The 24,185-nt window shown below is 47.5% G+C and overlaps 10 protein-coding genes across 10 annotated transcripts; 6 read left to right on the top strand and 4 right to left on the bottom strand.

Moving 5' to 3' along the window:
• Nucleotides 1-612: 612 nt before the first annotated feature.
• On the bottom strand, nt 613-1,556 carry EV420DRAFT_1317616 (uncharacterized protein; the record flags this gene model as incomplete). Its single annotated transcript, XM_060468703.1, has 2 exons — nt 1,513-1,556; nt 613-1,445 (listed from the first exon to the last, which is right to left on the bottom strand). Exon 2 carries the CDS (start codon nt 1,204-1,206, stop codon nt 613-615), a length of 594 nt encoding a protein of 197 aa, XP_060322103.1. The 5' UTR covers nt 1,207-1,445; nt 1,513-1,556.
• EV420DRAFT_1343354 (uncharacterized protein) lies at nt 1,419-3,351 on the top strand. Its single transcript, XM_060468949.1, has 2 exons — nt 1,419-1,442; nt 1,508-3,351. The coding sequence occupies exon 2, from the start codon at nt 1,721-1,723 to the stop codon at nt 3,278-3,280; it is 1,560 nt and encodes a 519-aa protein (XP_060322102.1). The 5' UTR covers nt 1,419-1,442; nt 1,508-1,720; the 3' UTR covers nt 3,281-3,351.
• An 853-nt stretch (nt 3,352-4,204) lies between these two features.
• EV420DRAFT_1592154 (uncharacterized protein) lies at nt 4,205-4,638 on the bottom strand (the record flags this gene model as incomplete). The annotated part of the gene is made up of 1 exon (XM_060474932.1): nt 4,205-4,638. A coding segment is annotated over one exon (357 nt), but the record flags the coding sequence as incomplete, so codon positions are not given.
• Nucleotides 4,639-6,503: 1,865 nt separating this feature from the next.
• Nucleotides 6,504-9,294, top strand: EV420DRAFT_1592140 (uncharacterized protein). The gene is made up of 12 exons (XM_060474931.1): nt 6,504-6,686; nt 6,892-7,155; nt 7,210-7,368; nt 7,420-7,572; nt 7,629-7,784; nt 7,836-7,940; nt 7,997-8,107; nt 8,156-8,221; nt 8,272-8,442; nt 8,498-8,550; nt 8,633-9,040; nt 9,088-9,294. The coding sequence occupies exons 2-12, from the start codon at nt 6,937-6,939 to the stop codon at nt 9,185-9,187; spliced, it is 1,701 nt and encodes a 566-aa protein (XP_060322100.1). The 5' UTR covers nt 6,504-6,686; nt 6,892-6,936; the 3' UTR covers nt 9,188-9,294.
• A 225-nt stretch (nt 9,295-9,519) lies between these two features.
• Nucleotides 9,520-10,956, top strand: EV420DRAFT_1592126 (Bicoid-interacting protein 3-domain-containing protein). Its single transcript, XM_060474930.1, has 5 exons — nt 9,520-9,584; nt 9,646-9,822; nt 9,875-9,996; nt 10,049-10,358; nt 10,408-10,956. The coding sequence occupies exons 1-5, from the start codon at nt 9,580-9,582 to the stop codon at nt 10,724-10,726; spliced, it is 933 nt and encodes a 310-aa protein (XP_060322099.1). The 5' UTR covers nt 9,520-9,579; the 3' UTR covers nt 10,727-10,956.
• A 7-nt stretch (nt 10,957-10,963) lies between these two features.
• Nucleotides 10,964-13,132, top strand: EV420DRAFT_1592116 (cytochrome P450). Its single transcript, XM_060474929.1, has 11 exons — nt 10,964-11,108; nt 11,155-11,218; nt 11,277-11,598; nt 11,651-11,769; nt 11,826-11,971; nt 12,024-12,135; nt 12,203-12,265; nt 12,320-12,460; nt 12,515-12,596; nt 12,650-12,916; nt 12,971-13,132. The coding sequence occupies exons 1-11, from the start codon at nt 10,989-10,991 to the stop codon at nt 13,047-13,049; spliced, it is 1,515 nt and encodes a 504-aa protein (XP_060322098.1). The 5' UTR covers nt 10,964-10,988; the 3' UTR covers nt 13,050-13,132.
• Nucleotides 13,091-15,666, top strand: EV420DRAFT_1592111 (uncharacterized protein). The gene is made up of 4 exons (XM_060474928.1): nt 13,091-13,430; nt 13,488-14,741; nt 14,798-14,945; nt 15,005-15,666. The coding sequence occupies exons 1-4, from the start codon at nt 13,413-13,415 to the stop codon at nt 15,331-15,333; spliced, it is 1,749 nt and encodes a 582-aa protein (XP_060322097.1). The 5' UTR covers nt 13,091-13,412; the 3' UTR covers nt 15,334-15,666.
• Nucleotides 15,667-15,834: 168 nt separating this feature from the next.
• Nucleotides 15,835-17,774, bottom strand: EV420DRAFT_1592109 (Ftr1 protein). Its single transcript, XM_060474927.1, has 11 exons — nt 17,424-17,774; nt 17,322-17,374; nt 17,207-17,271; nt 17,085-17,153; nt 16,982-17,029; nt 16,858-16,929; nt 16,667-16,801; nt 16,343-16,608; nt 16,318-16,320; nt 16,210-16,281; nt 15,835-16,151 (listed from the first exon to the last, which is right to left on the bottom strand). The coding sequence occupies exons 1-11, from the start codon at nt 17,688-17,690 to the stop codon at nt 15,993-15,995; spliced, it is 1,209 nt and encodes a 402-aa protein (XP_060322096.1). The 5' UTR covers nt 17,691-17,774; the 3' UTR covers nt 15,835-15,992.
• Nucleotides 17,775-18,076: 302 nt separating this feature from the next.
• Nucleotides 18,077-20,894, top strand: EV420DRAFT_1770488 (Fet3 protein). The gene is made up of 11 exons (XM_060481074.1): nt 18,077-18,535; nt 18,586-18,729; nt 18,778-18,868; nt 18,924-19,098; nt 19,151-19,359; nt 19,416-19,430; nt 19,487-19,649; nt 19,700-20,057; nt 20,114-20,304; nt 20,356-20,593; nt 20,650-20,894. The coding sequence occupies exons 1-11, from the start codon at nt 18,384-18,386 to the stop codon at nt 20,813-20,815; spliced, it is 1,902 nt and encodes a 633-aa protein (XP_060322095.1). The 5' UTR covers nt 18,077-18,383; the 3' UTR covers nt 20,816-20,894.
• Nucleotides 20,895-22,664, bottom strand: EV420DRAFT_1317597 (uncharacterized protein). Its single transcript, XM_060468702.1, has 11 exons — nt 22,569-22,664; nt 22,489-22,517; nt 22,289-22,438; nt 22,203-22,243; nt 22,065-22,157; nt 21,967-22,013; nt 21,908-21,918; nt 21,759-21,861; nt 21,604-21,707; nt 21,489-21,555; nt 20,895-21,441 (listed from the first exon to the last, which is right to left on the bottom strand). The coding sequence occupies exons 1-11, from the start codon at nt 22,590-22,592 to the stop codon at nt 21,379-21,381; spliced, it is 732 nt and encodes a 243-aa protein (XP_060322094.1). The 5' UTR covers nt 22,593-22,664; the 3' UTR covers nt 20,895-21,378.
• Nucleotides 22,665-24,185: the final 1,521 nt, after the last annotated feature.

Raw genomic sequence — 24,185 nt, 5'->3', positions numbered from 1 at the left:
GTCCTCATATTCCTCCCAATGATAGGCCGCGACGCGTCAATTTCCGGAACTTGCTCTCCTCCATTGGCCGTTGCCAAATAATCATGCTGGCCACCCTTCAGACACTTCATCAGTACTCGTTCACCTGTATGACACAAATCTAGTATTGGAGGGTATTATGAAATGGTGAAATTAACCAGAAGAATCATCTTTAATCAAAGAATCGGGTACATCATGTTTTGCTTCCTTGGATGCATAAATTAACATGGAAACTTATCGGTCTTTTTCTGCAGAAACTTTGCTCCGATGTTTACGACATTTTCTTGATTTTCGGGGAAAGCCATGGAAGTCTTCTGCTCCTGTACGTTACATCTACATCGAAATCACTCGATTTCCCTCCAAACTGACGAGAAGACCATCCAGAACACTTGCGAAATGAAGAATTGGCATAGTAAAAAGGAGGAAGAGAAAGTTGAAGCCAGGAAACGATCGCTTTCAAGTGTGTATATCCTTGACTTGTACCAAAGCCGTTGCCTAAGCGGTTTGTCTTCAAGCATAAGTGAACAAAAGGGCGCGGCATTCGACCTCGCCTGCATATATTGTACATTGGTGCGCCGCATGTTCTTCCAGCATTTACAGGGTAATCCTAACGCGTCCCTCAGCACTCCTCCAGATGGCGTCGACAATACTCTTGATCTGAACTGCATGCTGCAAGTCGGGATAATCTCCAGCGCCTTCGCCCTTCAAGTATTCCTCCCAGGACCTACCCTCATTCGTCTTACCATCATCATCAACTTTCACCTCATCACCATTCACCCAAAGCTGTGTTGGTTCGTACACCGCTACAAAAGCTGCCAAGGGATTATTGCTCTCAATCCTTATGCTTCCTTTCATCTCGTCAATAACCCATACAAGCGGAGGTGCCGCTTTCACATTGGCAGGTTTCTTCTTCCCCGTACGCCAGTGCAAGCTCATCACAGCACCGCTCTTTAGCGTGCCAGATACGACTACCTGCGACGGACCGTCAGCGGAGATAACATCACCAGTGGGTGTGCCATCAAAATTGAGCACTTGGGATGAAGGGTGCTGGAGGACCACGGTCGCGAATACAGTATCGATCGGTCCAAGAATATACGTGAAGGCCTCGAGAAAATGGCCTCCAGAGATATCAAGAAGTGTCGCGCCATTCTCCTTTTTCAAAAAACACTCGCTTCCTTTCAACACCATCGGTCCCCATGGCGCATAAGGACCGGATATTCGTGATGTCTGCTATCAATAAGCACACTATACGAGATCACCAAGGTCTAGTGCTGTCGCGCCGGCTTTGGTTCCAGTTGGACAGGCCAACTATGGTGTTGCTGGTATGGTCTCCCTTTACTGTATGCCGATGGACTGGGCTTATGCGGATTGTGGCCATACGGACACTGGTGTCATTTGCAGTAGCTTTGCATGATGTTACGACGGTACGTCTCGTGTCTTGGTTATATGACACTACAGTTGCTGATGATCGTGTCGTGTAGTGGAACAGGTATGTTGATCAAGATCGACTACTTCGTCCTCGCTGATATCCCCTTCAAGTGTAACGGACAGGATACTGATACGAATACTTGGCTCGGTATAATATGCGACCCGAAACGCTCCAGTCTCAGTTTGCCGCAAGTCTGCCGTTTGCTTTACAGTTATTTATTCCGGTTTCACCTCAAACACGCCCTCAAACACATCTTCCTCCTTTACAACGCCCATGGCCCAAACCAAATCCTCCATCACACTTTGTAGCAACTGTGGCCACTCATTTAATACCCAAGTCTCTTCTCTTCCGCTCGATGTCGATGCGTATCTACGATCCGGAAGACAGATCATTCCCAGAATGGAAGAAGAAGCGTACTCGCAAACCCTCTCAGAACTACGCAAAAAGATATACGAGTACAATTCGCAAATATCCAGCTTGAAATGCATTGTGGAGAACCTCGAAGCTGGGCGCCAGATGATAAGGAAGTCGGTCCGAAAAGTCCGATCTCTCGTTGCGCCCATTCGCAGGCTTCCCCCGGAGATCCTTTCCATCATCTTTGAATGTGTCTGCATTTCCGTACCGTTCTATGATGGTCGCGATGAGAGGCGATCTGCATGCAAAGGACCCTTCCACCTCTCCGCTGTCTGCGCATATTGGCGAGATATATGTCTATCTTCACCTCAACTTTGGACGTCCATATTCGCCAACGCCGACAACTCAGACCTATTGCCGCGTTTTAAAAACCTCTCAAAATTGGTCGAAGAGCGTTCATGCCAGCTCCCATTATCCCTTGATGTATCGGCACGGTACTCACCCCCGCACCTATATCTTAACATTCCGCAAAGCCGCTATCACTGCTTGGATTCGTTGTTCTACGACGACAGCGCAATTAGTTTGCGCCGCCTGAAGAACATCTCCCTAGATTTGAATTTCAAGTTCGATAACATAGCGCTAGAAGATAGCCGCATTGAATTTCCAGAACTGGAACATCTGGAGCTCTCCGGATGTTTCGAAGCCTTCCCTGACGAGGTGGTCATCGGTTTATTTGCGCATGCTCCGAAATTGCATACTCTGTCTTTGGGAAGTTTTTCCCATATCGTACATTTTCGCTTGCCAGACGAACAGATCACGACGATCCACTATTCCGGTTATCGATCGCGGAACATCGACGCTTTGCAGTGCCATAAGAGGTTCCCCAATGTTACCACAGCTACGTTTCATCATTGCAATCTGGATTTACTCAACACAAGCGATCTTCCCTTCCGAAAGCTACTTCTCCAAGATGTGCTGCTAGACAATATCGGAGATCATATTTCACAAACGACGATCCCGTACCTTACTTCCCTAGAGCTCGTCAGCACTGTTCATGAAGTGTACCGTAACACTTACAAGGCAGAGGTATTTCGCAACCTCGTACAACGCGTTTCCCAGTCTCTCACGGAGCTCACGTTCACCACCGTTGACTTTCTTTCCACTGATGCGCTTCCCATCCTTCGCATGGCGCCGAACCTCTTGAGGTTATCCATCGTGGAGCAAAACCAGGTGCAAATGCGTCTCATTACGCCTAATTTCATCCAAGGGCTTTATGATCCAAGGATGCTGCCAGAGTTGCAGCATTTGCAGCTTGTCTGGTCGGGCAGCGTGAATGAGGCCGCTGTTATGGATATGGTTGAGCATCGGGCGGTCGAGTCTGTTGTGATAGGTGTGAGGATGGGAGGCAAGCTCCGAGGAGATACTTTGTCTAGAGTCGACAGTCTACGAGAACGAGGCATAATAATAACACTCTGGTAGAGAAGAGTTCGGGAATGTGTATACACGTACGAGTTAACATTGTGTATGCCGTGATAATGAACATCGATTCATCGGGTGATGAGATACAGACTCTGGCGTCTCGTACAACGTCATGAATGAACACTGCTCGGCAAATGTCACTCGAATATCTAGGGAGAATGAATAAATAAAGCTCGTTACTTGAAGGATATACAACCAATTACCGACCTATGCTTTGGTCATAACGCGTAACGCATAACGGCTAAAGAACCTTCCTCGTTGTGCTTCCGGGCCTCATACTCGATCTCTTCTTCGGAAATAGACCCACTCTGGAATCCTACACAATGAGAATTATACCAATAGGAACGGTCAGAGTGTAGGTGTCCAACTCGAAGTTGTAAGTACAAGTACAGGAGGACGCTGCCCAGAGCATTGTATCCCATGTAGAGACGCGAAGATGGCTGATATGTTAAATGCATATATCGCGTATACGGCAGAGGTACGTGGTATTAATGTGTGGGAAACTGATGGCAACAAAACGACAAGGTTAGTCAAAAGGGCACTCTACTGGGGGAGTGAATGTCAGGGTTCCCGCCATTGACGGCAACCCTGACCGTCACACCGCATATTTCAAGTCCTCTTGTGCTTCGAACGTCGCTTGACCTTATGAGATGAGAGTCGAGCACTCAGATTTTACGGTGGTGGTGGTGGTGTTACCGGCGCCAGGTCCCAATAAGGAACGGCCGGGTCCACAGCCCTGACATGGCGAACCATGCGCTGTGGCTGCAAAGGCTCATACCGTTGTAATCACACTGTTGAGTGCGTCTCGCGGAGTAGAGACTCTTCGCAGGGTACACAATTGAATGAAAAGTGATGGGGATGAGCACAATCGAACACGGAGAACCAGTTAGCATTGGTGTATACCTCGAAAATCCGGTGTAGTGTATGACTCCTTAATAAGAATCAGTGCCGTCCAAAAGGAGGAGCGTTATGAAATGGCTCATGAGACATATGCGTCAACAATGACAGTGAAAGAACATGTGAACAAATGTGAAACGCGTAACGGGAGAGTGAGACATGGTGCACGGACCATGAGGTGTATGGAAGGTCAGCAGCAATGAGAAGATATCAAGGACAATGGGAGCATACGAATCATCCACCAAGAAACAAAGAACCACAGACTGCAGGAACGAAACACAAGCATCATGTGCGCACAACAAACGAGGCCCGTTGTTTCGCTCAAGCCTTAGCCCATGAAAATGATGAAACGGAAACCAAGAACAGCGAAACAGGCAAGCTCCTTTGAGAAAGAGACTGCCTGCGAACGAAACACCGAGTACCACCAGACTGGTGATATCCTTCGCGAAGGACACCACCAGCGGACGTAACCACCGAGTACCACTGCACAGGTGAGATCTTTCGGAAAGGATCCCATCTGTGGACGTAACCACTACATAGGCGATATCCTTCGCAAAGGACACCACCTGTGGACGTAACAACCGAGTACTACTGCACAGGTGAGATCTTTCGGAAAGGATCCCATCTGTGGACGTAACCACTGCACAGGCGATATCCTTCGCAAAGGACACCTCCTGTGGACGTATCCACTGCACAGATGAAATCCTTCGCAAAGGACTCCATCTGCAGACGTAACAACAGAGCACCGTCTGCAACGGCATCGGCAGGGCCTTTAAGCCCACGCGAAGGCTGAGCGATTGAGACAGAGATATGGACGTTCGCCGTAGTAGGCCTGTTGCTCCTAGTCACGGTGGTCGCCGGTGGAAAAAAAAAAAGAAAACGCAACACGTGGGTCTCGTCCTAATCGGTCGAATTTGAATTGAGCCGTTCGATGACGAGATCACATCTGGTGACGTAGTTGATGCAGTGGTTGGTTGCGTCCGCGATCGTTATGGATTCGCCAAAGTTCTCTCCTTCTTACCACCACAGAATATTCAAGTTACAGCTGCAGAAATGACAGAACTAGTCATTCGAGAGGTACGCCTTGGCTTTTCCGCGCTTATACGACTCCAACATCATCTCTTGCAGGTTGCCAAAGATGTCTGGACCTTTTCCGAGTACCTATCTCCGCTTTATCTGTAATCCCCGGAATGTGACCGTTCTCAAGGCCCTTTTCTCGTATGGGCATGCCATTTGGCGGCCGTTCGACTGCTATCAAATTGCAGAACGGCGGTGTTTGGGTCTTAGCTTCCACACCTTTGGACGACGCGACCAAGACCAAGCTGAATGAACTAGGACAGGTTCAGCGAGTTTTCATATCACTTGCTAAATCTATATCCTTGCCAACTGCTGCTTATTCTAGGTACATCATCGGTGTGGACGCTGTCCACCACCTGTCCTTCAGTTAGTCCAAAAGGCCTCGTCAACGATTATGCTAACGATATCTAGCTGAATTCAAAACCGCTTATCCGCATGCTAAATTAATCGCGCCTCAAAATGCCATCAAGAGGCACGATAACAAGGACCTCAAATTTGACGGTGGTAAGGCCTTGTAGTACGTGATATAGTCGTGATCCTGAGTCTCGGGACTAGCTTGGGAACTGGATGCTCCAAGAACGAAATACGGATTTGAGGACGAGGTTCATCTACTTCAACCATTCTCCCTTTCAATGCTCACCGCCTGGCAGATTAAACACTGGTCTGCACATGTCATCTCACTCAGAAATTATCTGACGTGTTTTCAGTTATTTCCCAGGATTTATCAATAAAGATGTCGCCTTCCTTCATGAAGCCTCGAAAAGCATGATTCACGCAGACTTACTCCTAAACCTTCCTGGGACGGAACAGGTCTGTTATTCATGATCATGGATGTCGGCCCTTTCTTACGTCTGCTCATAGTATTCCAAAAGCAGCGCTTCCGGAAAGGTTCCCATCATCAGATCTTTAGATCCTGAATCCTGGTTGCATCCGAGACTTACTTGGAGTATGGGTATAAATAAGGAGTAAGATACCAATTAGTTCAAAAGATGTCGCTCAGATATCTTCAAGGGCCATGAAAAGCGCAGTGAAAACTGTTGATGGATGGGACTTTCAGAGGATCATCCCATGTCATGGGGTACGTATTTTATTGTGAATTCATAAGGCGCTTCTCATCTTTCTTAGGATGTTGTTGAAAAGGACGCTAAGCAGGCGTGGAAAGATGCCTATAAATTCTTCTTGGATTAGCCATGCTTGATAAGTGTTGTACAATAGAGTACCCAATTCATCTTTTCTAGTTCGTGTACGGGCTCGGACATAGACAAGCCGACTGAGGGTCCCCGACCTGGTCTGGAAGGGGAAACACCAAGATAAGCTTGTTTGTATTCTCTTAAACTTTCTCTACTTAGCTGCTTCTGAGTTGCTTCATGATGTTTCAAGTCCCGAGTTCGTACCTGGAAATCCTATGGAGCATGTACTGGTATGTCAGTTACAGGGTATATTTTCAAGTCTGCCGCTTACGCCACGCGGTGGGCACGTTCTCAAATCCATCGCGATCTCGTCATTGTTACTAAGCTCAACACGGTATCGTTCGTGCAATGGCTCACGGGAACGAAATCCTCGCCCGAGCCAACCAGGTAACTCTCTCACTCCTCTCGCGTTGATCTTAGACTGATTTATTTTACCCCGATCACTTTCCAGATTTCTATGTCAAGTTCATCAATGCAACACGAGTTTCTACGATGGCCATGAGATTGGCACAAGGCACATGGTGTGAATTATACAGCACATTGATTGACTCTTTCGTTCGCCCTTTGACAATGCCGACTTGTCCTCAGTGTAGCCATCGACCATTTATAACGGCTGCAGCTCTTATGGATCATATGCGATCCTCATCCTTGCCTCATCCGTACTGCAAGCTGTGTGACAGACGGTTTATCGACGAACTATCCCTGAAATCCGTGCGTGCCTTGCCTTGCCTCAATGCTACATGTCTGATTCTCATCATTCCCTAGCACCAAGCCGCGAAGCATCCACCAATGTTTGACTGCATGGACTGTGGCAGGCCTTTCAAATCGCAGGTCTCACTTGACGAACATTTTCGTGGCTCTCCCAACCATCCCAATTGTCCCGTTTGCGGACGAGGGTTCAGGACCCAAGCTTTGGCCGACTCCGTAAGTGCCTCAACATTCCAAGTGCTATTGCGACATCACAGTATAATTTAGCACCACAACGAAAGTCATCCAAGGGCAACTTGCGATACCTGTCGAAGGACCATGTACGAGCATGAAATGGAAAAACACTTTAAAGAATCTCCACGACACCCAAAATGTCACTCGTGCGACGAAGGCTTCGCAAATGATGCAGATTACACTTCGGTATGTCGTTATTCATGAGTGATGAGTCCGAAACTTATACACTTCAAACGGTATAGCATTGCTCCATCGTCCATTCAGACGCGCACTGTGTCGAATGCGACCGGCAATTCTTCGACGTTGATGCCCTCCAGAACCATTACGCCAACTCTCTTCAACACCCGAAATGTATGCGGTGCAAGACGGGCTTTGCTAATGAGAATGAATACGCTGCTGTAAGCTCGTTCTATCTCTCATACTGACATGCCAATTCATCTGAACTTTAGCATGTCGCTACACACTCTCCCGTGTCCCCAGCGGTGAACTCGCCCATGCCGTCTCCTCATGGCATGTTTTCACCAGCGCTAACAGGACCAGTGGCGCCGAGATTGGTCAGTGTGGCTCCCTCACGACAGCCTCATTATGATCGACTGAATATTTCATGTAGGTTGCTTCTACGTTGAACTCTCCCGCGCTTTCTCGTTCCGACCAAAATCCTGCAACGCCCTATCGCTCGGCACTCTTGTCCGCAAAATCACCTTTGAGTCCCATCTTCAACGTAAGTTTACATTGCTAGCGGTGTTCTTCCAAACTTATGGCGCCAAAGTTCAACAACAATGATCTCCTCAAACATACGCTTCCTCTATGGAGTCCCGTCCGAGGGACGGTTTCGGTATGAACTATATTATTAGACGAGAGTATCATTACTGATCTCTACCCTAGCCAATCCGCGAAGCAGAAGATGAGGATGACATTCTCACATCGTCTTCGGCGGCTTTAATGGTCCAAAAACTTGTCGACGACGTACCTGAACCGTTGCTGCCCCACATCCAAGTCGACCATGTCCCTGATCTTCCCCGCCTTCAGACATTCGGTCTATCCCGTTCGACTTCGGTATGTAACATTAGCTTTGTATATGCCACTGTTTTATTCATGATACATCGTGAAGCAATCACATACGCCAAAGTACGATCCGTTCGGAGAAAATCTGGTATCCGAATAGTGGCTTACTCCCTATATTGGCAATGGCTATAGGTAAGAATATTATGAGGCAACATATTCAGAAACTAACAGCAGTTGTCAGTTCGCCGGACGTCTCATCTCCAGCAGGCCTTGCACAAATCCCCACTATATCTCCGGTAGCATCAACGCCTTCAACGGCCTCCGTGAAGAATAACCAGTCTCCAGAGGCATTGATATTCTCGCCGTTTAAAATGGTGTCTGACCACCACAGCTTGGGCTCGAAGTCAAATTCGTCCCATGGTGGTCGCACCCCAGTGTCACCGTCTTCAGCTGCTCCTGGTTCAGGTTTGAACAGCAGCGGCGGTCCGGGTGGCTCGTATTCTCTACCAAGTAGCTCGCCGTCGTCCATTAGTGGCGAAAAGGAGAGCTTGTCCTCGTCTCCGAGCTTGCACCTGCATTGCCGTCTGTGCGGGACAAACCCATGCCGAGATACGACGGCGACTATGTGTGGCCATATTTTTTGTAATAAGTAAGCTCTATCTTATGTCTGTTGAATTTATACTGAATAGTTGTCAGTTGCATTGTACACGCTGTCATTTCGACATCCAGCTGCCCAGTTTGCAATAACCCTACTTTACTATACTGTTTATTCAAACTCGACTTGACTTCTGTGTAGATTTTGGTATAGATCCAGGGATTTCTTGCGAACGTTTCTTGACAATAGTAGCCACAATGCAGTGTAACTTTACGACCTACTAGTACTTTTGAACAAAAAAAAACAGAACAGATGACACACTAAAAGTCCTACATTTAACGGAAGAAGTGGCGTTAACACTTCAGTATTGATTCTCGAAGTAATACACAGTGTTTTGGTGTCATAAAGTCATGCAATGGAGCCTGCAACAGCGAAGCAAGGGATTTGCCATAACAGACTAGCGAACTTGTGAAACAGTGAAGATCACAACTTGAAACCAAAAGGCCCTCGGGTGGTGATATCAGTGACTTTGATAGATAAATCGGAGGAAAATAGTCCAGTTGGACGCCAGGAAGGTATAATTCGCGGTGCTTATGCATTGGGAGAATCAAGATGGGTCAGTAGCAAATTAAATAAATAGAAAGTTCGAGAACACGGACCTACAGTGGTCTACAACTCCACGTGGCTGTGAACCTCTTTTTCCATTACCACCATTTCACTTTGCCGACGCTCCACTTACTTAGACCACCAACATCGCCTTCAATGAAGAAACGAGATGCAACCTCAAGGTCACACGCGATTGACTCGAACCCTCCGATTTATGGGAACTATCATGGGTTCGTCCATCTTTGTTGTCTTGCAGCTTGTCACTCACTTGAGATCGTTTAGCTACTACTCTAGAAGGCCCTTCATAAACGATCCACGACTAGCCCTACTTCCTGTAGATTTCTTTGTTGGAAAGCGAGTGTTAGATGTAGGATGCAATGAGGGTTATGTTACTTGCGAAATTGGTGAGTTACGCCATACTGGAAGTGTCGCTTACGGCTGAAGTGACCAAGATAGCTCAATCCTGGGGAGCTCACAAGGTTGTCGGCGTTGACATCGACGAGTCTCTGGTCCGGGCGGCGTGGAAGAGACGGACCGTCGTCTGGTCTTCACAGTCCCCTTCAGCACCTGAAACGGACGACTCGGCACAAGAAGTACATTCAGATTACTTTCCTCTATCGTTTGAGCACATGTTTGGATCTTTGCCGATACCACCCAACCAGAATCGTGGCAAGCATGTTTTTCCGCATAATGTTTCGTTTCGCACGTCGGATTGGGTCAACAATCAGATTCCGGAGGATTCTGAGCCGTATGATATCATAATAGCGTGTGTCCTGTCTAGCGCCTTCGGCCTGCCCACCTCATTCCTCTCCCAGGTTCTCAATATCGAAATGGATTCATCTAAACCAAGGCGATGAAGGACTCCAGCAATTTTTCCGTCGAGTACATTCTCTTCTTCGGTCGGGAGGTACTCTCGTCTTCGAACCCCAATCGTGGGATACATACAAGAAGGCGAAGAGATTGGACAAGTGTTTGAGGGACAAAGCAGCGACCCTGACAATACGACCCGAGGATTTTGGGCTGCTCCTGTCTCACATTGGCTTTAGTCCAGCACAGCACTTGGGCTTGACAGGTGAAGGAGGTACGTTCCCTGGCTGTGCAGCGCTGTTTCCCCATGTGACGAGTAATACATAGGTTTTTGTCGCCCAGTAGATTTATACGTGAAAACATGACCATACGTCTGCTGTATCATACCCGTGTAATTGGAAGCATTGACAGCCAGCGCGAAGGTGTGCTGGGATTCGGGGCGGATTTAGTAATGTGAAACACATAAGCCATTCATCATAGATTGTTCTTCCGCGACCTGATTGGCCGCGGGGTTTGCATCCGGGCCATATTTAAATGCACAGCTCAATAAAAAGCGGATATTCCTCCTCAATTAGCACCTTCTTTCTAGATGACGCTCACAGCTGCTTTACTCTACGCCTGCGCGTGCTTTCTGGTGGCGCTGGCTTTTTTTCGCAGTCGTAAATCTGCCATGTTACCACCCGGACCCAAGGGCTGGCCTGTAATTGGGGTACGTAGCTGCCTGAGAAATTGTCGCGAAGGCTCATGCTCCACAGAATATCTTTGACATGCCAACGCACAGTGACTGGCTGACTTACGCTGAATGGGGAAGGAAGTATGGTTCGTTCACTCTGCTCCTCTATTGTTCTTTTCTGACTTCCTCTTATCTCCTCACCAGGCCCCATATGTTCTGTGAATCTCATGGGGCAGCGCATGATCATTGTCAACAACGCAAAAATACTTGCCGATCTCGACAGAAAAGGCGCCATCTATTCTGACAGGCCGCGACTGGAGATGGCTGGTGAACTCGTTGGGTATGCAAACACAATCGTTCTCCTTCGATATAACTCGCGCTTTCGCAATTGCCGGAAATACATCTCGAAGATGATGGGCACGATCAATTCAATTCAAAAGTATTTTCCGATGGAAGAACACGAGACGCGGCGACATTTACAACGCGTTCTAGACAACCCTGCGAAACTCAATGAGAGTCTGCGCAAGTAAGTTCTCCTTGAATCTTCTTTGTATAGTTGCGATCATGAAGGTCGGCAGGACTTCCGGATCAATCATATTGAAGGCAACGTACGGCATCGATGTACAAGAGGAAAACGACCCCTTCGTGAAGCTTATCGAATCCTCAAACACGAACTTTGGTATGGCTACTGTTCCAGGTGAGTCGCTGGTGAGGTGCATCAAATCTCTCCAGCACCTGCTGAACTTGACGTAGGTGCCTTTTTGGTCGACAGCTTCCCTGCCCTCCGCCACCTACCAGAAAACTGGCCTGGAGCCGGATTCAAACGGCTCGCGAAGAAGTGGGCCAAAGTATTTGATAATGTTGTTGAGGTCCCCTTTGCTTTCACGAAGGGGCAAATGGTACGAGCTATTCTTGCCAATGGTTAGTCAGGGCTAAAACACGTATTAAAAGGATGCTGGCATCGCTCCTCCTTCATTTTTATCCTCTGCTCTCACGGATGAAGAAAGTTTATCACCCAGCGAACTTCTTGATATCAAGCACACGGCTGCTTCCCTGTACGGAGGTATGCTTTCAAATCCTCTTTAATCAGTTTTCTCCCACAGAATATGACTTATGATTGATGAATTTAGCCGGGGCCGATACTACAGTCTCGGCTCAATATGCTTTCTTCCTGGCCATGATTCTCTATCCTGGTACGTGTGGTCATCTTACCCAAACCTGGCGCTTACCATCGAAGCCTTGAAAAGATGTACAGAAAAAGGCGCAGGCAGAAATAGACACTGTGGTTGGAAGCGACAGGCTCCCAGGCTTTGCGGACCGAGAAAATTTGCCGTACGTCAATGCCATTGTCTCAGAAGTTTTGAGATGGAACAACGTCGCACCTATCGGTATGGTATCCCCGTCTTGTTCTCTATTTAGGCGTCTACTGACATGGTGATAAGGCTTTCCACATACGGCCATGGAAGATGGCGTTGTAGGCGGTTACTTCGTTCCTAAAGGCTCAATTATCATCACGAACCTTTGGTCGGTCTTCCTCCGCACGAACGGATTCCTCTGACCCTGAATATCGCTTTCAGGCAAATATTACACGACCCTGAAGTTTATCCTGATCCATTTACTTTCGATCCCTCTCGATTTATAGCCTCGGCTGGAAAAGAGGTACAGCGTGATCCCCGGCATGCGTGCTTCGGTTACGGACGACGGTACTGTGCTGGGTTTCATCTGGCTGAAGCTTCTCTGTTCATATGTATCGCAATGTCTCTTGCCGTCTTTGATATCACGAACGCCGTGGAGAATGGTGTTCCCGTTGTGCCCGTCTACGAGAGCACGTCAGGTATTGTCAGGTTCGTCGACTTTTCCTACATGTGTGGAAAATGTATTCATCCACGATTTTCAAGCCATCCAAAACCGTTCAAGCACTGCATCAAGCCTCGATCTGAAAGGGCTTCGGCTCTCGTGCTTGCCGATAACTTGTAGGATATCAATTTCCTTCTCGTCAACTCGATTGTTTGTCTTCTGTATTGAATACGTGTAACATCATATGGCTTCGGTATTGATATCTTACTTGAATCCTGATATGTCTTGGTTCTTTGGGTAATTAAATGTTCTATTTTTTGTGTGTTCTGATCCAACAGGAAAAATTGACGCGTCTGGCGCGTCTGTGGCCCATGTCACGTGCAACTGCAAAGTTGCCTTTGCAGCTTCCTCAGGCCTTCTCTTCTTCCCCCCTTCCCCCCTCCCCATCACTGCCTCCCAACTGACTCTAAATATCGATTTCGTTTGCGCCGTTCACTTTGTTTTCGCTCACCATCTCCCGATCTTCGAGACGAAAGACTTTCCATGATGGACAGGCTTAAAGTAAGGTATCACTCATTCTGCTGTATCGCTATACTGATCGTATCATCACACAAACAGAGAGAAGCGGAGACGGGATCATTGAATGCTCTCTGCAGACTGTCATTGAAAGTCAACCGGGACTCAACCGTTTTTCCCAGTATCATCGCCGCCATCCGCCATCATCTACTGTCTGTCAATTTACCGACGACATTTATCGACCCAGGCTCAGATTCAGAGCATCTGAGGATATTGAAGAGAGTGCATGAAAGCCTCAGTGCTCTTATGATGACTTTTGCCCACCATGTTCTCGACAATCCTCGTAACGTTGCTCTAGTAGCAAATTTGTGGCCGGACTTGTCTCGCTGGATTATCCCATTTCTTCAAACTTACATCGTTGAGGTTCCTAACGATCCATCCATCGTCCGTCATGAGTATGTTGAGATCATGATCGACTCACACCTACGACTGCTGAAAGGACTATTCCAAACACCCCAGATTTCGTCTGCGATGAAATCTCCCGGCCTCATATCGTGTTTGATGAAGGTTTGGGTGTCTCTCATGGCATCCGGTACGGAGTTTTCCCGGCAGGAGGCGACTATGCTTGTAATAATGGGCTTGCTATACCAAACTGGCAGCTTGCATGATGATGAAGCCTTCAACGCCGTTACGACAGCTTTGTATACGACATCACCAGACAAAGTTACCGCCTCCCTCATGGGTCTCATAAACCTCGTACAACAGCCTGCAGCATCTACGGAACATGTCATGATTTCACTTGCGTTTCTCGAGCACACGACCAACAACTCCCTGACATTCCGTCGAAACCACCTTGCTCATCATTCCATCCACTGGGTTTGCCGGCTGATGGAAAGGATCACGTCGCGCAAGCCTGATTTCGTCTCATCCTTCGAGGAAGACAAGGTTCACGTGCCAATGGTGGGAATGCTCAGATCTTGTGCAGGATACTTAGCGACTTGCTTTGAAGAGGGTTCTCTCAGAGTTGTGCAAGCACTGGAACGTCATTTGCTTGACTTGCTGTTGAAATGTATTCCTTTCTTTTCCACAGAAGACCCGTCGGCACCATCGCTCCTCTTCTCGACCATCGTGCAGATACTCGATTTGGTTAACTCTTATCTCATTTACCGTGGCGTCTTACGAGAAGTTCGCAGAAGCATGCAGCGGATACAGCGCTCGGGCCTGGAAGGAAACATTCATATGGGCCCGGAAACTATCCGAGATGCATGGTCTGCATTGAAGAAGACGGCGGACAAGCGATGGGCCATCAGATGTGTGATGGTCAATGAGGAAGTCGATAAATGTGAAAACCGGAACGTACGTCTCAGGATCCTCAGTCGCCCTAATGAAGTAACCAACTTGGTTCCATACAGTGTCCACCTGATGGAATCAATCATTCAAAGCGGGCAGTAAAGTGTTGTCAAGGGTGCCAGGCCTCTTTCTATTGTTCTAGAGAATGCCAGAAGCAAGCCTGGGTTTCTCATCGACCTCTCTGCCAGAAGATTAAATGTATGAAGCATGGTGAGTTTTTCATTAAAAACATATCGTATGACGTTGTCTGACATTCATTTTTGCTTTAGATGGGAGCCCCACAATGATTTCCGCTAGGGACACTCTCTTCCTGATCACTGTGGCGGAGAATGACATATACGAACATCTGGAAGTAGTAAAAGATCTGCGGGAAAAGAACGAGCATCAGCTGAAACACCCCTTGGTCATTTCCCTTGACTACGTCTCGATTCCCATGGCCATCACAATGAAGTCCGCGGCGGAGTATAGAGATCGCGAAAGCGCATGGGACCGAGCAATTCAGAAGGTCGAAACACAAGGTGGTCAACTAGTTTTCCTAAGGTACCCTCACGCTGTCAAACCTCGCGAAGGTCTGCTTCGATTCCAAATCGACGTTTGAGTTGTTCCGTCCGTATGATGACTGAGGTTTTCTTATCGTGTCGGCACTTTTGCCGTTAGGGAAATTGTTTCTGTTTCTACCACTCTGGTGTCCTGCGGTGTGCGCGCATTCACCCTTGAAGTTCTCCTTGACGCTCCACCTTGACATATGCATGTTCCTGTACTCTGGCGTGTCCTAAAATACCGCCAATGCTCTGTAAGTGGGATGGTCTCGCACGCTTACAATTATTTCTCCCTGGAGATGTCTTGACCTCCCAGCTGCTACGTTTTGGTCCTGGTGCTATACTAAATATGTCCGTTTTGAAATATCATTCTAATCCCATCTGATAAGCCGAAACAGACCCAAAGGTGCCTGCCTCAATTGTGCCTAATGGCATATACTTGGCTATCCTTGGCTTCTTGGCAGAAACTATAAATAAATATTGGATCAGTCAAGCAAAAATCATGGTCCACATTGGAAATGCTCAGGGGTTCGGAAGGTCGCTACTTCGAGGATCGGTTCGCATGGTTGTTGCTATACGCGCATAAAGAACTCAAGTGTGCATTTACGAAAACTCAGGTCATCACATTTTCATCTCTTCAATAAACAATCGTTACTAACTAGAAACCTTAACTAAAAAAAAAGAGACACTGCATAGACTATTTCGTGAGAGACCTAATTTATTTAGGGAGAACCTGGACGTCTTTCTCAGCCTTGACTTCTTCCTTGCTTTCAGACATATCCCTGTCATGTGTTGCTCCTGCAGCCTCTTTCTGTTCTCGCCTGAGTCGGCGACGAATACCTGTGGCCGACTCGTATCCAAAGAATTTGCTGCGACCCTACGGAGCATCGTCAGGTCGTCGTCGGCAAATTAACGACAATATCCATGCGGTATACCTCTTTAACTTTAAGGAACACGAGCGTGACAATAACGGCCAACCAATAGAAAACGTAAGATAACACGGTACCGACTGAAATGATAAACCCAAATCAGAAGACGACGAGAATCTAGAAGTTCGGAGAACATACGAGTTGCGCTATTGGTCCAGCCAAACAAGGCGTTAAACACCGACCAACCATTGTTGTTCAAGTTGTCTTCGGGATTGCAGCAATCCAAGTGCCATACATTTCCTTGAACTCGATAAGATCCTGGACCGCTTCCACCTGCGTCGTCAATATCCGCCCCGAGAAGATGGTTAAAGGCGTTTCTCTCGAAGGAGCCAACTGAGCGAGAGAAAAGACCAGCTCCGATGAGGAGGAGGAGATTGGTCATGGCGATGAGGAAAACTGTGAGGGCTGGTTTAAGATATGGTCAGTCTCAATGGGACATTTTAAAGGACAAAAATATGCTTACTGGTACGACTGGCGAAGAAGTAGATCAAGAAACCGCAGACTAGACCACATATCAATCCCACGATTGCAGCGAGCGGGATGGATGTGGCGGGTTGTCCCAGAGAAACGCCACCGACGAATACCACTGCCTCCATACCTGTGAAGTTCTGGTAAGAAAACTAGACTGACACAACAAAATAAATGGCAAATTACCTTCACGGAGGACAGTAATGAGAGGAAGGATGAAGAGAGCCCATTTTCCTGTCGAAGTCTTTCCGTCGGCTCCTGAACAATTGTTGAGAATGAAAACGAGCGGAAGGAGAGAGCTTTGACATACGCTTTCCCTCAAAAGCGCGCTCAAGCTTGACGCGCCATTTTGCCTTAGCTAAAGGCGGCTAGATCAGTACAAGTAGTAAAGGTTCAAGGTGGATGGTTCCGACCTCGATCCATCTTGAGCATGGTAACTCCCATGACGAAGATCATGAGACAGGCAATAAGTTCGAAAATACCTGGAGAAAAACAATTAATGAATGAAATAGATGGAGGGAAAATGATTTTTTACCTTCCCATAATTCTTCGGACTTGGACCATAAATTGGATGCTTGAGTGAACCAGACGGCAATAAACCTGTCCAAATTTGAGTTCAAGACGTTGCATATGGTTCAAGGATGACGTACGCAGCGCCGATAGCGAGGGCGAGGAATAAGCCAAGTCCTGCACCAAGGAAAATCTTTACGGCGTCAGACAGAACGATTATGAAGGCCATGAGGTTGATTTACCTGAATTCTCAGCTTGCGGATGAGGCGGCGACGATGGACCAAATCATCCTCGTCTGAGAGAGAATCAGACAGTGCGCCTTCGCCCTCTACGCGAGGGCTATCCTTAGAGTCGTGTGAACCACTCGTGATCGTTGCACCAATTTGTCCTGGGTCGTCATGAACTATCTGTTCAGCGAGACCTAGGAGAACAGAGACGATGATGGCCGCCTCCAAAGTTTCACGGAAAACGATGAAGAAAATGGGGACGGAAAATACGTTCTTCGCCATTGCCGTCACTACCTGGAAGCAGGGAAGGGTGGGGGGAAGGCAAGAAGCATCATCAGTACATTTAAATTAACCCTTTCGGACTTGAACATTTTCGGCGCGAGATTAAGGCCTATGTGTCACATGAAACCCGCAAATGCCTCATCATTATCATATCAAATCTGATAAGATGTGAAAATCGGTTCCAAGATTAGATTCCAACTTCCGCATATTTGGCGCCCTGAAACGTCCGGCTGTTTTGAAGGGTGGTACCCGTACAGAAGGGTGCAGATTTTCCCTGACCATTTCCAGTGTTGCTCTAACCTTACTTGTCCTGGCTTCCTTCCCATATTTTTGCGAGATACGTCCGCGATAGTCGCGCTTTTCTTCTTTTCTTCCGGCTTGAAACTCATGGAGTCAACGTCGTGGGTATTCCAAGTAGTTCGATAATCAGATAAGCCTCGAGACCGCATCGAGACCCGGGAGGCCCGGATGAACCAATGGGCGGCGTTGTCCTTATCTGATACATCGTTTTCCCTATCAGATAAATTTTTTGCCCCCCTAAAAATAGCTCATCTGTCAATGTCCGCGCAACGACGAACTGACCCGTGCTCCATTATGTTGACCTCCTTTTAAATAATACCAGATTTAAATGGTGCCTCGGACCTGCCTTGCATCTGCTTATCCTTCTACTCCCAGGTGGTAGCGTCGCTCAAGATGTGGTCGCCTTTTTCACTGGCCCCATTGCTGTTTGCTTCTCCCGTCCTCGCCGGTGTCCAAGAACTCTGGTGGAACATAACATACGTCGAGGATGCCAATCCAGACGGTCTGTTCAGTCGCAGAGTTGTAGGCATCAACAATACTTGGCCGTGAGTAGTTTTCTTCGGACCCAGGCCTTGGTTTAACTCCACTCTTTTAGCATACCGGTGATTAACGTTTCGACCAACGATTCACTCATCGTTCATGCCACGAATTCGCTGGATGAAGTGTCGACTCTTCATCACCATGGCATGTTCTTCAACTCGACATCATGGATGGACGGCGCCGTGCAGGTCTCTGAATGGTAAACCTATCGTCGCTTCATCTCTCGTCAATGTTGACCCGTGTTCAGCGGTATTCCACCTGGCGGAAAATTCGATTACGTCGTGCCCATCAACTCTTCTGGCCAATGGGGAACATATTGGGTGCACGGTCATGCAAAGGCAAGTCCGAAGATATGCCTTGAATGTATCCAGACGTAATTTCCATTTTTTTCAGGGACACTATGTTGATGGCTTGCGCGGGCCCGTCGTAATTCATCCTTCGCAAGAAGTTCACTCGTACGACGAAGAATTCATCATCATTCTCGCCGACTGGTACCATGAACAGCATGCAGAGCTATTGAAGCAATTCATCAACATCGCCAACCCTGGTGGTGCCGAACCTGTACCCCGTAAGCACGACCATATGCATCGTGTAACGTCATCTGAGTAACAATATATTAGAATCTGGTTTGATCTACTTCGCTGCTCAAAATGGTTCTTATCTTGTGCCCATTTCGGGAACTTCTCCTGCTGGAGTAACATCAGCTGTCGGGTTCAATGAGAACGCCACCCTCCCGTTCGAAGCTGGTAAGACCTACCGTCTTAGGATCTTGAACACGGGCGCTTTCTCGATGTTCTACTTTTGGATTGATGGACATGAAATGCGCATCGTAAGTGCCTCTCTTGGTTATCCCAGTTCTCCATTAATAAATATTACTCCGTTAAGATCGAGGTTGATGGGGTAAGATGCTTTAACTTGAAGCTAAATGGGCACGTACCTAAACCAGCCTCTTCTAGACTGACGTCGAAGAATCACCCGCTGATCTGCTCAGCGTCGCTGTTGCTCAACGGTACTCTATTCTTGTCACGGCTCGTAATGATACCAACGCCAGTAACTGGGCTATCCACGCGAACATGGACACTGCCATGTTCGATACTGTTCCAGCCTCGTTGAACCCCAGTACGTTTCCTCGTGGTTGATGCAGAATTCTTGATCTCATGCACCCCCAGATGTGACTTCATCCATCACGTATTCTTCGTCTGCTTCCCTTACCGATCTCGGAACCATTGATGCCTACGCCGATGTCAATGATACAGCACTAGTCCCTGTCGAAGTCATCGCAGCTCCCACATCCAACAAAACGATCGATCTAGAAGTCAGCTTCGACACCATGGATGATGGAACGAATCACGCCATGTTCAACCAGATCACCTACAACTCTCCAGAGGTACCTGCTATCCTGAGCGCCCTCAGCTTGGGAGACAACGCTACCGTTGAGAGTGCGTATACGCCTCTCAGTTTCGTCGTAGACTATGGGGATATTGTCGACATCGTGATCAAGAATGGAGACGCAGGGAAGCATCCTTTGTAAGTGCGGCTTCCTTACCTCTCTTTCATGCCCATTAATGTGCTATCTTTCCCAGCCATTTGCACGGGCACAAACCCATGATCGTTGGACGTGCTACAGATTACACATCTAACGATCCCCTTTTGAATCCACCTATTGTTGAAGGTCAAGCGAACCCTATACGTCGTGATACAATCCACATCCCTTCAATGGGTTCTGCAACTCTCCGTGTCGTCGCGGATAACCCCGGAACATGGTTCCTCCATTGTAAGCTTCACCCGAGCCTCGGATTCGCCGCTTCTTATAAATTATAACAAGGTCATATCGAATGGCATCTTCAAGTCGGTCTTGCCATAACTCTGATTGAGGCCCCGCTTGTCGCTCAGCAGCGCAACCACGTCCCACAAGCAATATACGACAACTGCCAAGCCTTGGGCACGCCGTTCTCGGGTAACGCCGCAGGACATGATTCAACGACTGATCTCAGCGGCTTGACCTTGGGACCATACCCACAAAAACTTGGCTGGCATTCAAAAGGTATTGGTGCTATGGCTGGGTGAGTGACACTTTGTGTTCCCTTTGTGAATCTTCTTGTGCTGATAAATCGGACAGCTGTGTTCTGACTGCTCTTATTGGTATGATTACTGTCGTGTGGTATTCCACGGGTGGGTATATTTCCGAAGAAGAGATCGAACACGAGGTGAGGGAGAGCATTGAAGCGAAGGCAAAGCGAGGAAAGTTCTTTGGTCTGTTGCGACCAAGGCAGGTTGGTAATTGATTTATTTTAAATGACCTTGTGTGTATCTTCATGTATGAACGAAAACGAATTTAAAGGGCTCTTAATTTTGGTTAATTTTGTTTAGGGGGAAACACGATCTACCGAGACATGCCATTAGCATTCTCCAGAGACCCACTACCAGGGTAGCGGAGTTCGCCCTAAAAAGGGTGTGAGCGAAGTTTTGCGTGGCTCGTACGAACCCTCTAGGAGTGTTGAACGCTCTCCGGACTCATATGAGAGCCTATAAGGCCTTGGAAATAGTGTAGAATGCAGATAATAATTATTCGTTCTATCTACTTGGTTGCCCACGGCTTCATTCCTGCCCAATTCTCGTCTATCACAAAGTTTTTGATACCTGCCTGTAAAACCATAGCGTCGAACGTTGAACTACTGTTCTGTGCATGCCACACGAAATTCGATCATAATGTTCCGAGCGAAAACTGTAGAGCCTGCGAAAGTTAAAATGGGAAAGACGAGACTACATACTTATCGACAGCTTGCTTGATGTACAGGATGGTAATGAGACTAGGGTACTCTATTGTACAACACTTTATCGACCACGGTTAGTCCAGGAAGAATTTATAAGCATCTTTCCACGCTTGCTTAGCGTCCTTTTCTATGACATCCTAAGAAAGATGAGACGCGGTCTGTGCATTCGCAATAGAATACGTGCCCCATGACATGGGATGATCCTCTGAAAGTCCCATCCATCAACAGTTTTCGCAGCGGTTTTCATGGCCCTTGAAGATATCTGAGCGACATTTTTTGAACTAATTGGAGTATCTTACTCCTTATCCATACCCATACTCCAAGTAAATCTCGGATGCAACCAGGATTGAGGACCTAAGGATCCGATGATTGGGACCTTTCCGGAAGCGCTGCTTTTGGAATACTATGAGAAGATTTGAGAAAGGGCCAACATCCATGATCATGAATAACAGACCTGTTCCGTCCCAGGAAGGTTGAGGAGTAAGTCAGCTTGAATCATACTTTTCGAGGCTTCATGAAGGAAAGCGACATCTTTATTGATAAATCCTGAGAAATAACTGAGAACACGTCAGATAATTACTCAACGAGATGACATTTGCGGACCAGTGTTTAATCTGCCAGGCGGTGAGCATTGAAAGGGAGAATGGTTGAAGTAGACGAACCTCATCTTCGAATCCGTATTTCGTGTCCGAAGCATCCAGTCCCCAAGCTAGTCACGAGGCTCAGGATCACGACTACATCACATACTACAAGGCCTTACCACCGTCAAATTTGAGTTCCTTGTTATTGTGCCTCTTGATAGCATCTTGAGGCGCGATCAATTTGGCATGCGGATAAGCGGTTTTGAATTCAGCTAAACATCGTTAGCACAGTCGTTGACGATGCCCTTCGGACTAACTCAAGAATAGGTGGTGGACAGCGTCCGCACCGATGATGTACCTAGAACAAGCATCAGTTGGAGCGAATATAAATTTAGGAGGTGACATGGAAACTCGCTGAACCGGTCCTAGTTCACTCAGCTTAGTCTTGGTCGCGTCGTCCAAAGGTGTGGAAGCTAAGACCCAAACGCCGCCGTTCTGCAGTTTGATAGCAGTCGAACGGCCGCCGAATGGCATGCCCATGCGAGAAAAAGGCCTTGAAAACGGTTACATTCCGGGTATTACAGGTAAAGCGGAGATATGTACTTGGAAAAGATCCAGACATCTTTGGCAACCTGCAAGAGATGATGTTGGCGTTGTATACGCACGGAAAAGGCAGGGCGTACCTCTCGAATGACTAGTTCTGTCATTTCTGCAGCTGTAACTTGAATATTCCGTGGTGGTAAGAAGGAGAGAATGACGAATCCATAACGATCGTGGACTCGGACGCAACCACTGACCCCGGCACCAACTACGTCACCAGATGTGACCTCGTCATCGAACGGCTCAGTTCAAATTCGACCGATTAGGACGAGACCCACGTGTTGCATTTGCATTTTTTTTTTTCACCATAAAATCCGAGTGCTCGACTCTCATCTTATAAGGTCAAGCGACGTTCGAAGCACAAGAGGACTTGAAATATGCGGTGTGACGGTCAGGGTTGCCGTCAATGGCGGGAACCCTGACATTCACTCCTCTAGTACAGTGTCCTTTTGACTAACCTTGTCGTTCTGAGTTGCCATCAGTTTCCCACACCTTAATACCACGTAAACCTCTGCCGTATTTGTGATATGTGCATTTAACATATCGGCTGTGTTCGCGTCTCTAATGCTCTTGACACCTTCCTGTATCTACAACGGCGCATTGGACATCTGCATTTTGACCGCTCGTATTGGTATGATTTCCGTTGTGCAGGATTCCACGGTTGGTATATTTTCGAAGAAGAGATCGAGTAGGCCTGAGGTATGGCGGAAGCGCAACGAAGAAAGTTCTTTAGCCATTAATGCATTACGCGTTATGACCAAAGCATAGGTCGGTAATGGGTTGCATTCTTCAAGTAACGAGCTTCACTTGCTCATTTTCCCTAGATATTGGAGTGAAACTGCAGTGGTGTGGAAGTCTGATAGTTTGTCGGAAGTGGCAAGTCGGGTGACCGTATAGGTGAGTGGCTGCGATCTTGTAATGGATGCAAACTGTCAAGGGTGCCGAACAGTGCCGGCTCGAGTCCGGTTTTGTGTGGCTGTGTCGAGCTCGCTCCTTCATCTGAGTCATGGACATCCCTGAAGATATATTGGACGAAATCCTTCATTATCTTAGCTCAGATTTCCCCTCACTCAAGGCATGCTCACTGTCCCATTCCTTCTTCCTTCCTCCAGCCCGCCGACTCCTTTTCTCCTATGTCAAACTTCCTCACAACAAGCTAATAAGCCGTACAGACATCTGTCTCAATTTCCGACAAACTCTGGTGGCTTCAAAATACGTCTCATCATCGATTCGTACCCTTAGCTTAATTCACTGGGACTCGACAGACGATATCAATTACCGCTGTATATTTCCCTCCCTATTAGAGCTCATTCCCAACCTTCGACGGGTTCACATATTTTTAGCAATGAACAGACCAACTATATTTGGGGATAGCTTCCCTCCACTGCCTCATTCAATATCTAGCGTCCGCCATCTTATATTAGAAGAGATAGTCTTCGACTCGTCCGCTCAGATGCTATCCCTGTTCGTTAGCTTCAGCAACCTTGAAGTCATCTCTACAGCCAGGATCAGCATTGATAACCCCAGTGGCGCGGAGCGCATGCCCGTTCCATCCCATCGTTGTGCTCCTTCTACTCTAGAACTTAATATGGGTGGTGCTCTCGTGGAATGCTTGTTCTCCCCTCAATCCACGATATCCATAGGCAATCTTCGTGTGCTTAGCGTCCAGGCATACGAGCGAAACATCGACGCCATCTCTT

This window comes from Desarmillaria tabescens, assembly GCF_030435595.1.
Source record: "Desarmillaria tabescens strain CCBAS 213 chromosome Unknown EV420scaffold_139, whole genome shotgun sequence".
In the NCBI taxonomy this organism is placed as follows: domain Eukaryota; kingdom Fungi; phylum Basidiomycota; class Agaricomycetes; order Agaricales; family Physalacriaceae; genus Desarmillaria; species Desarmillaria tabescens.
The sequence above is the reverse complement of the archived record's forward strand: the minus strand, read 5'-3'. Positions and strand labels throughout refer to the sequence as shown.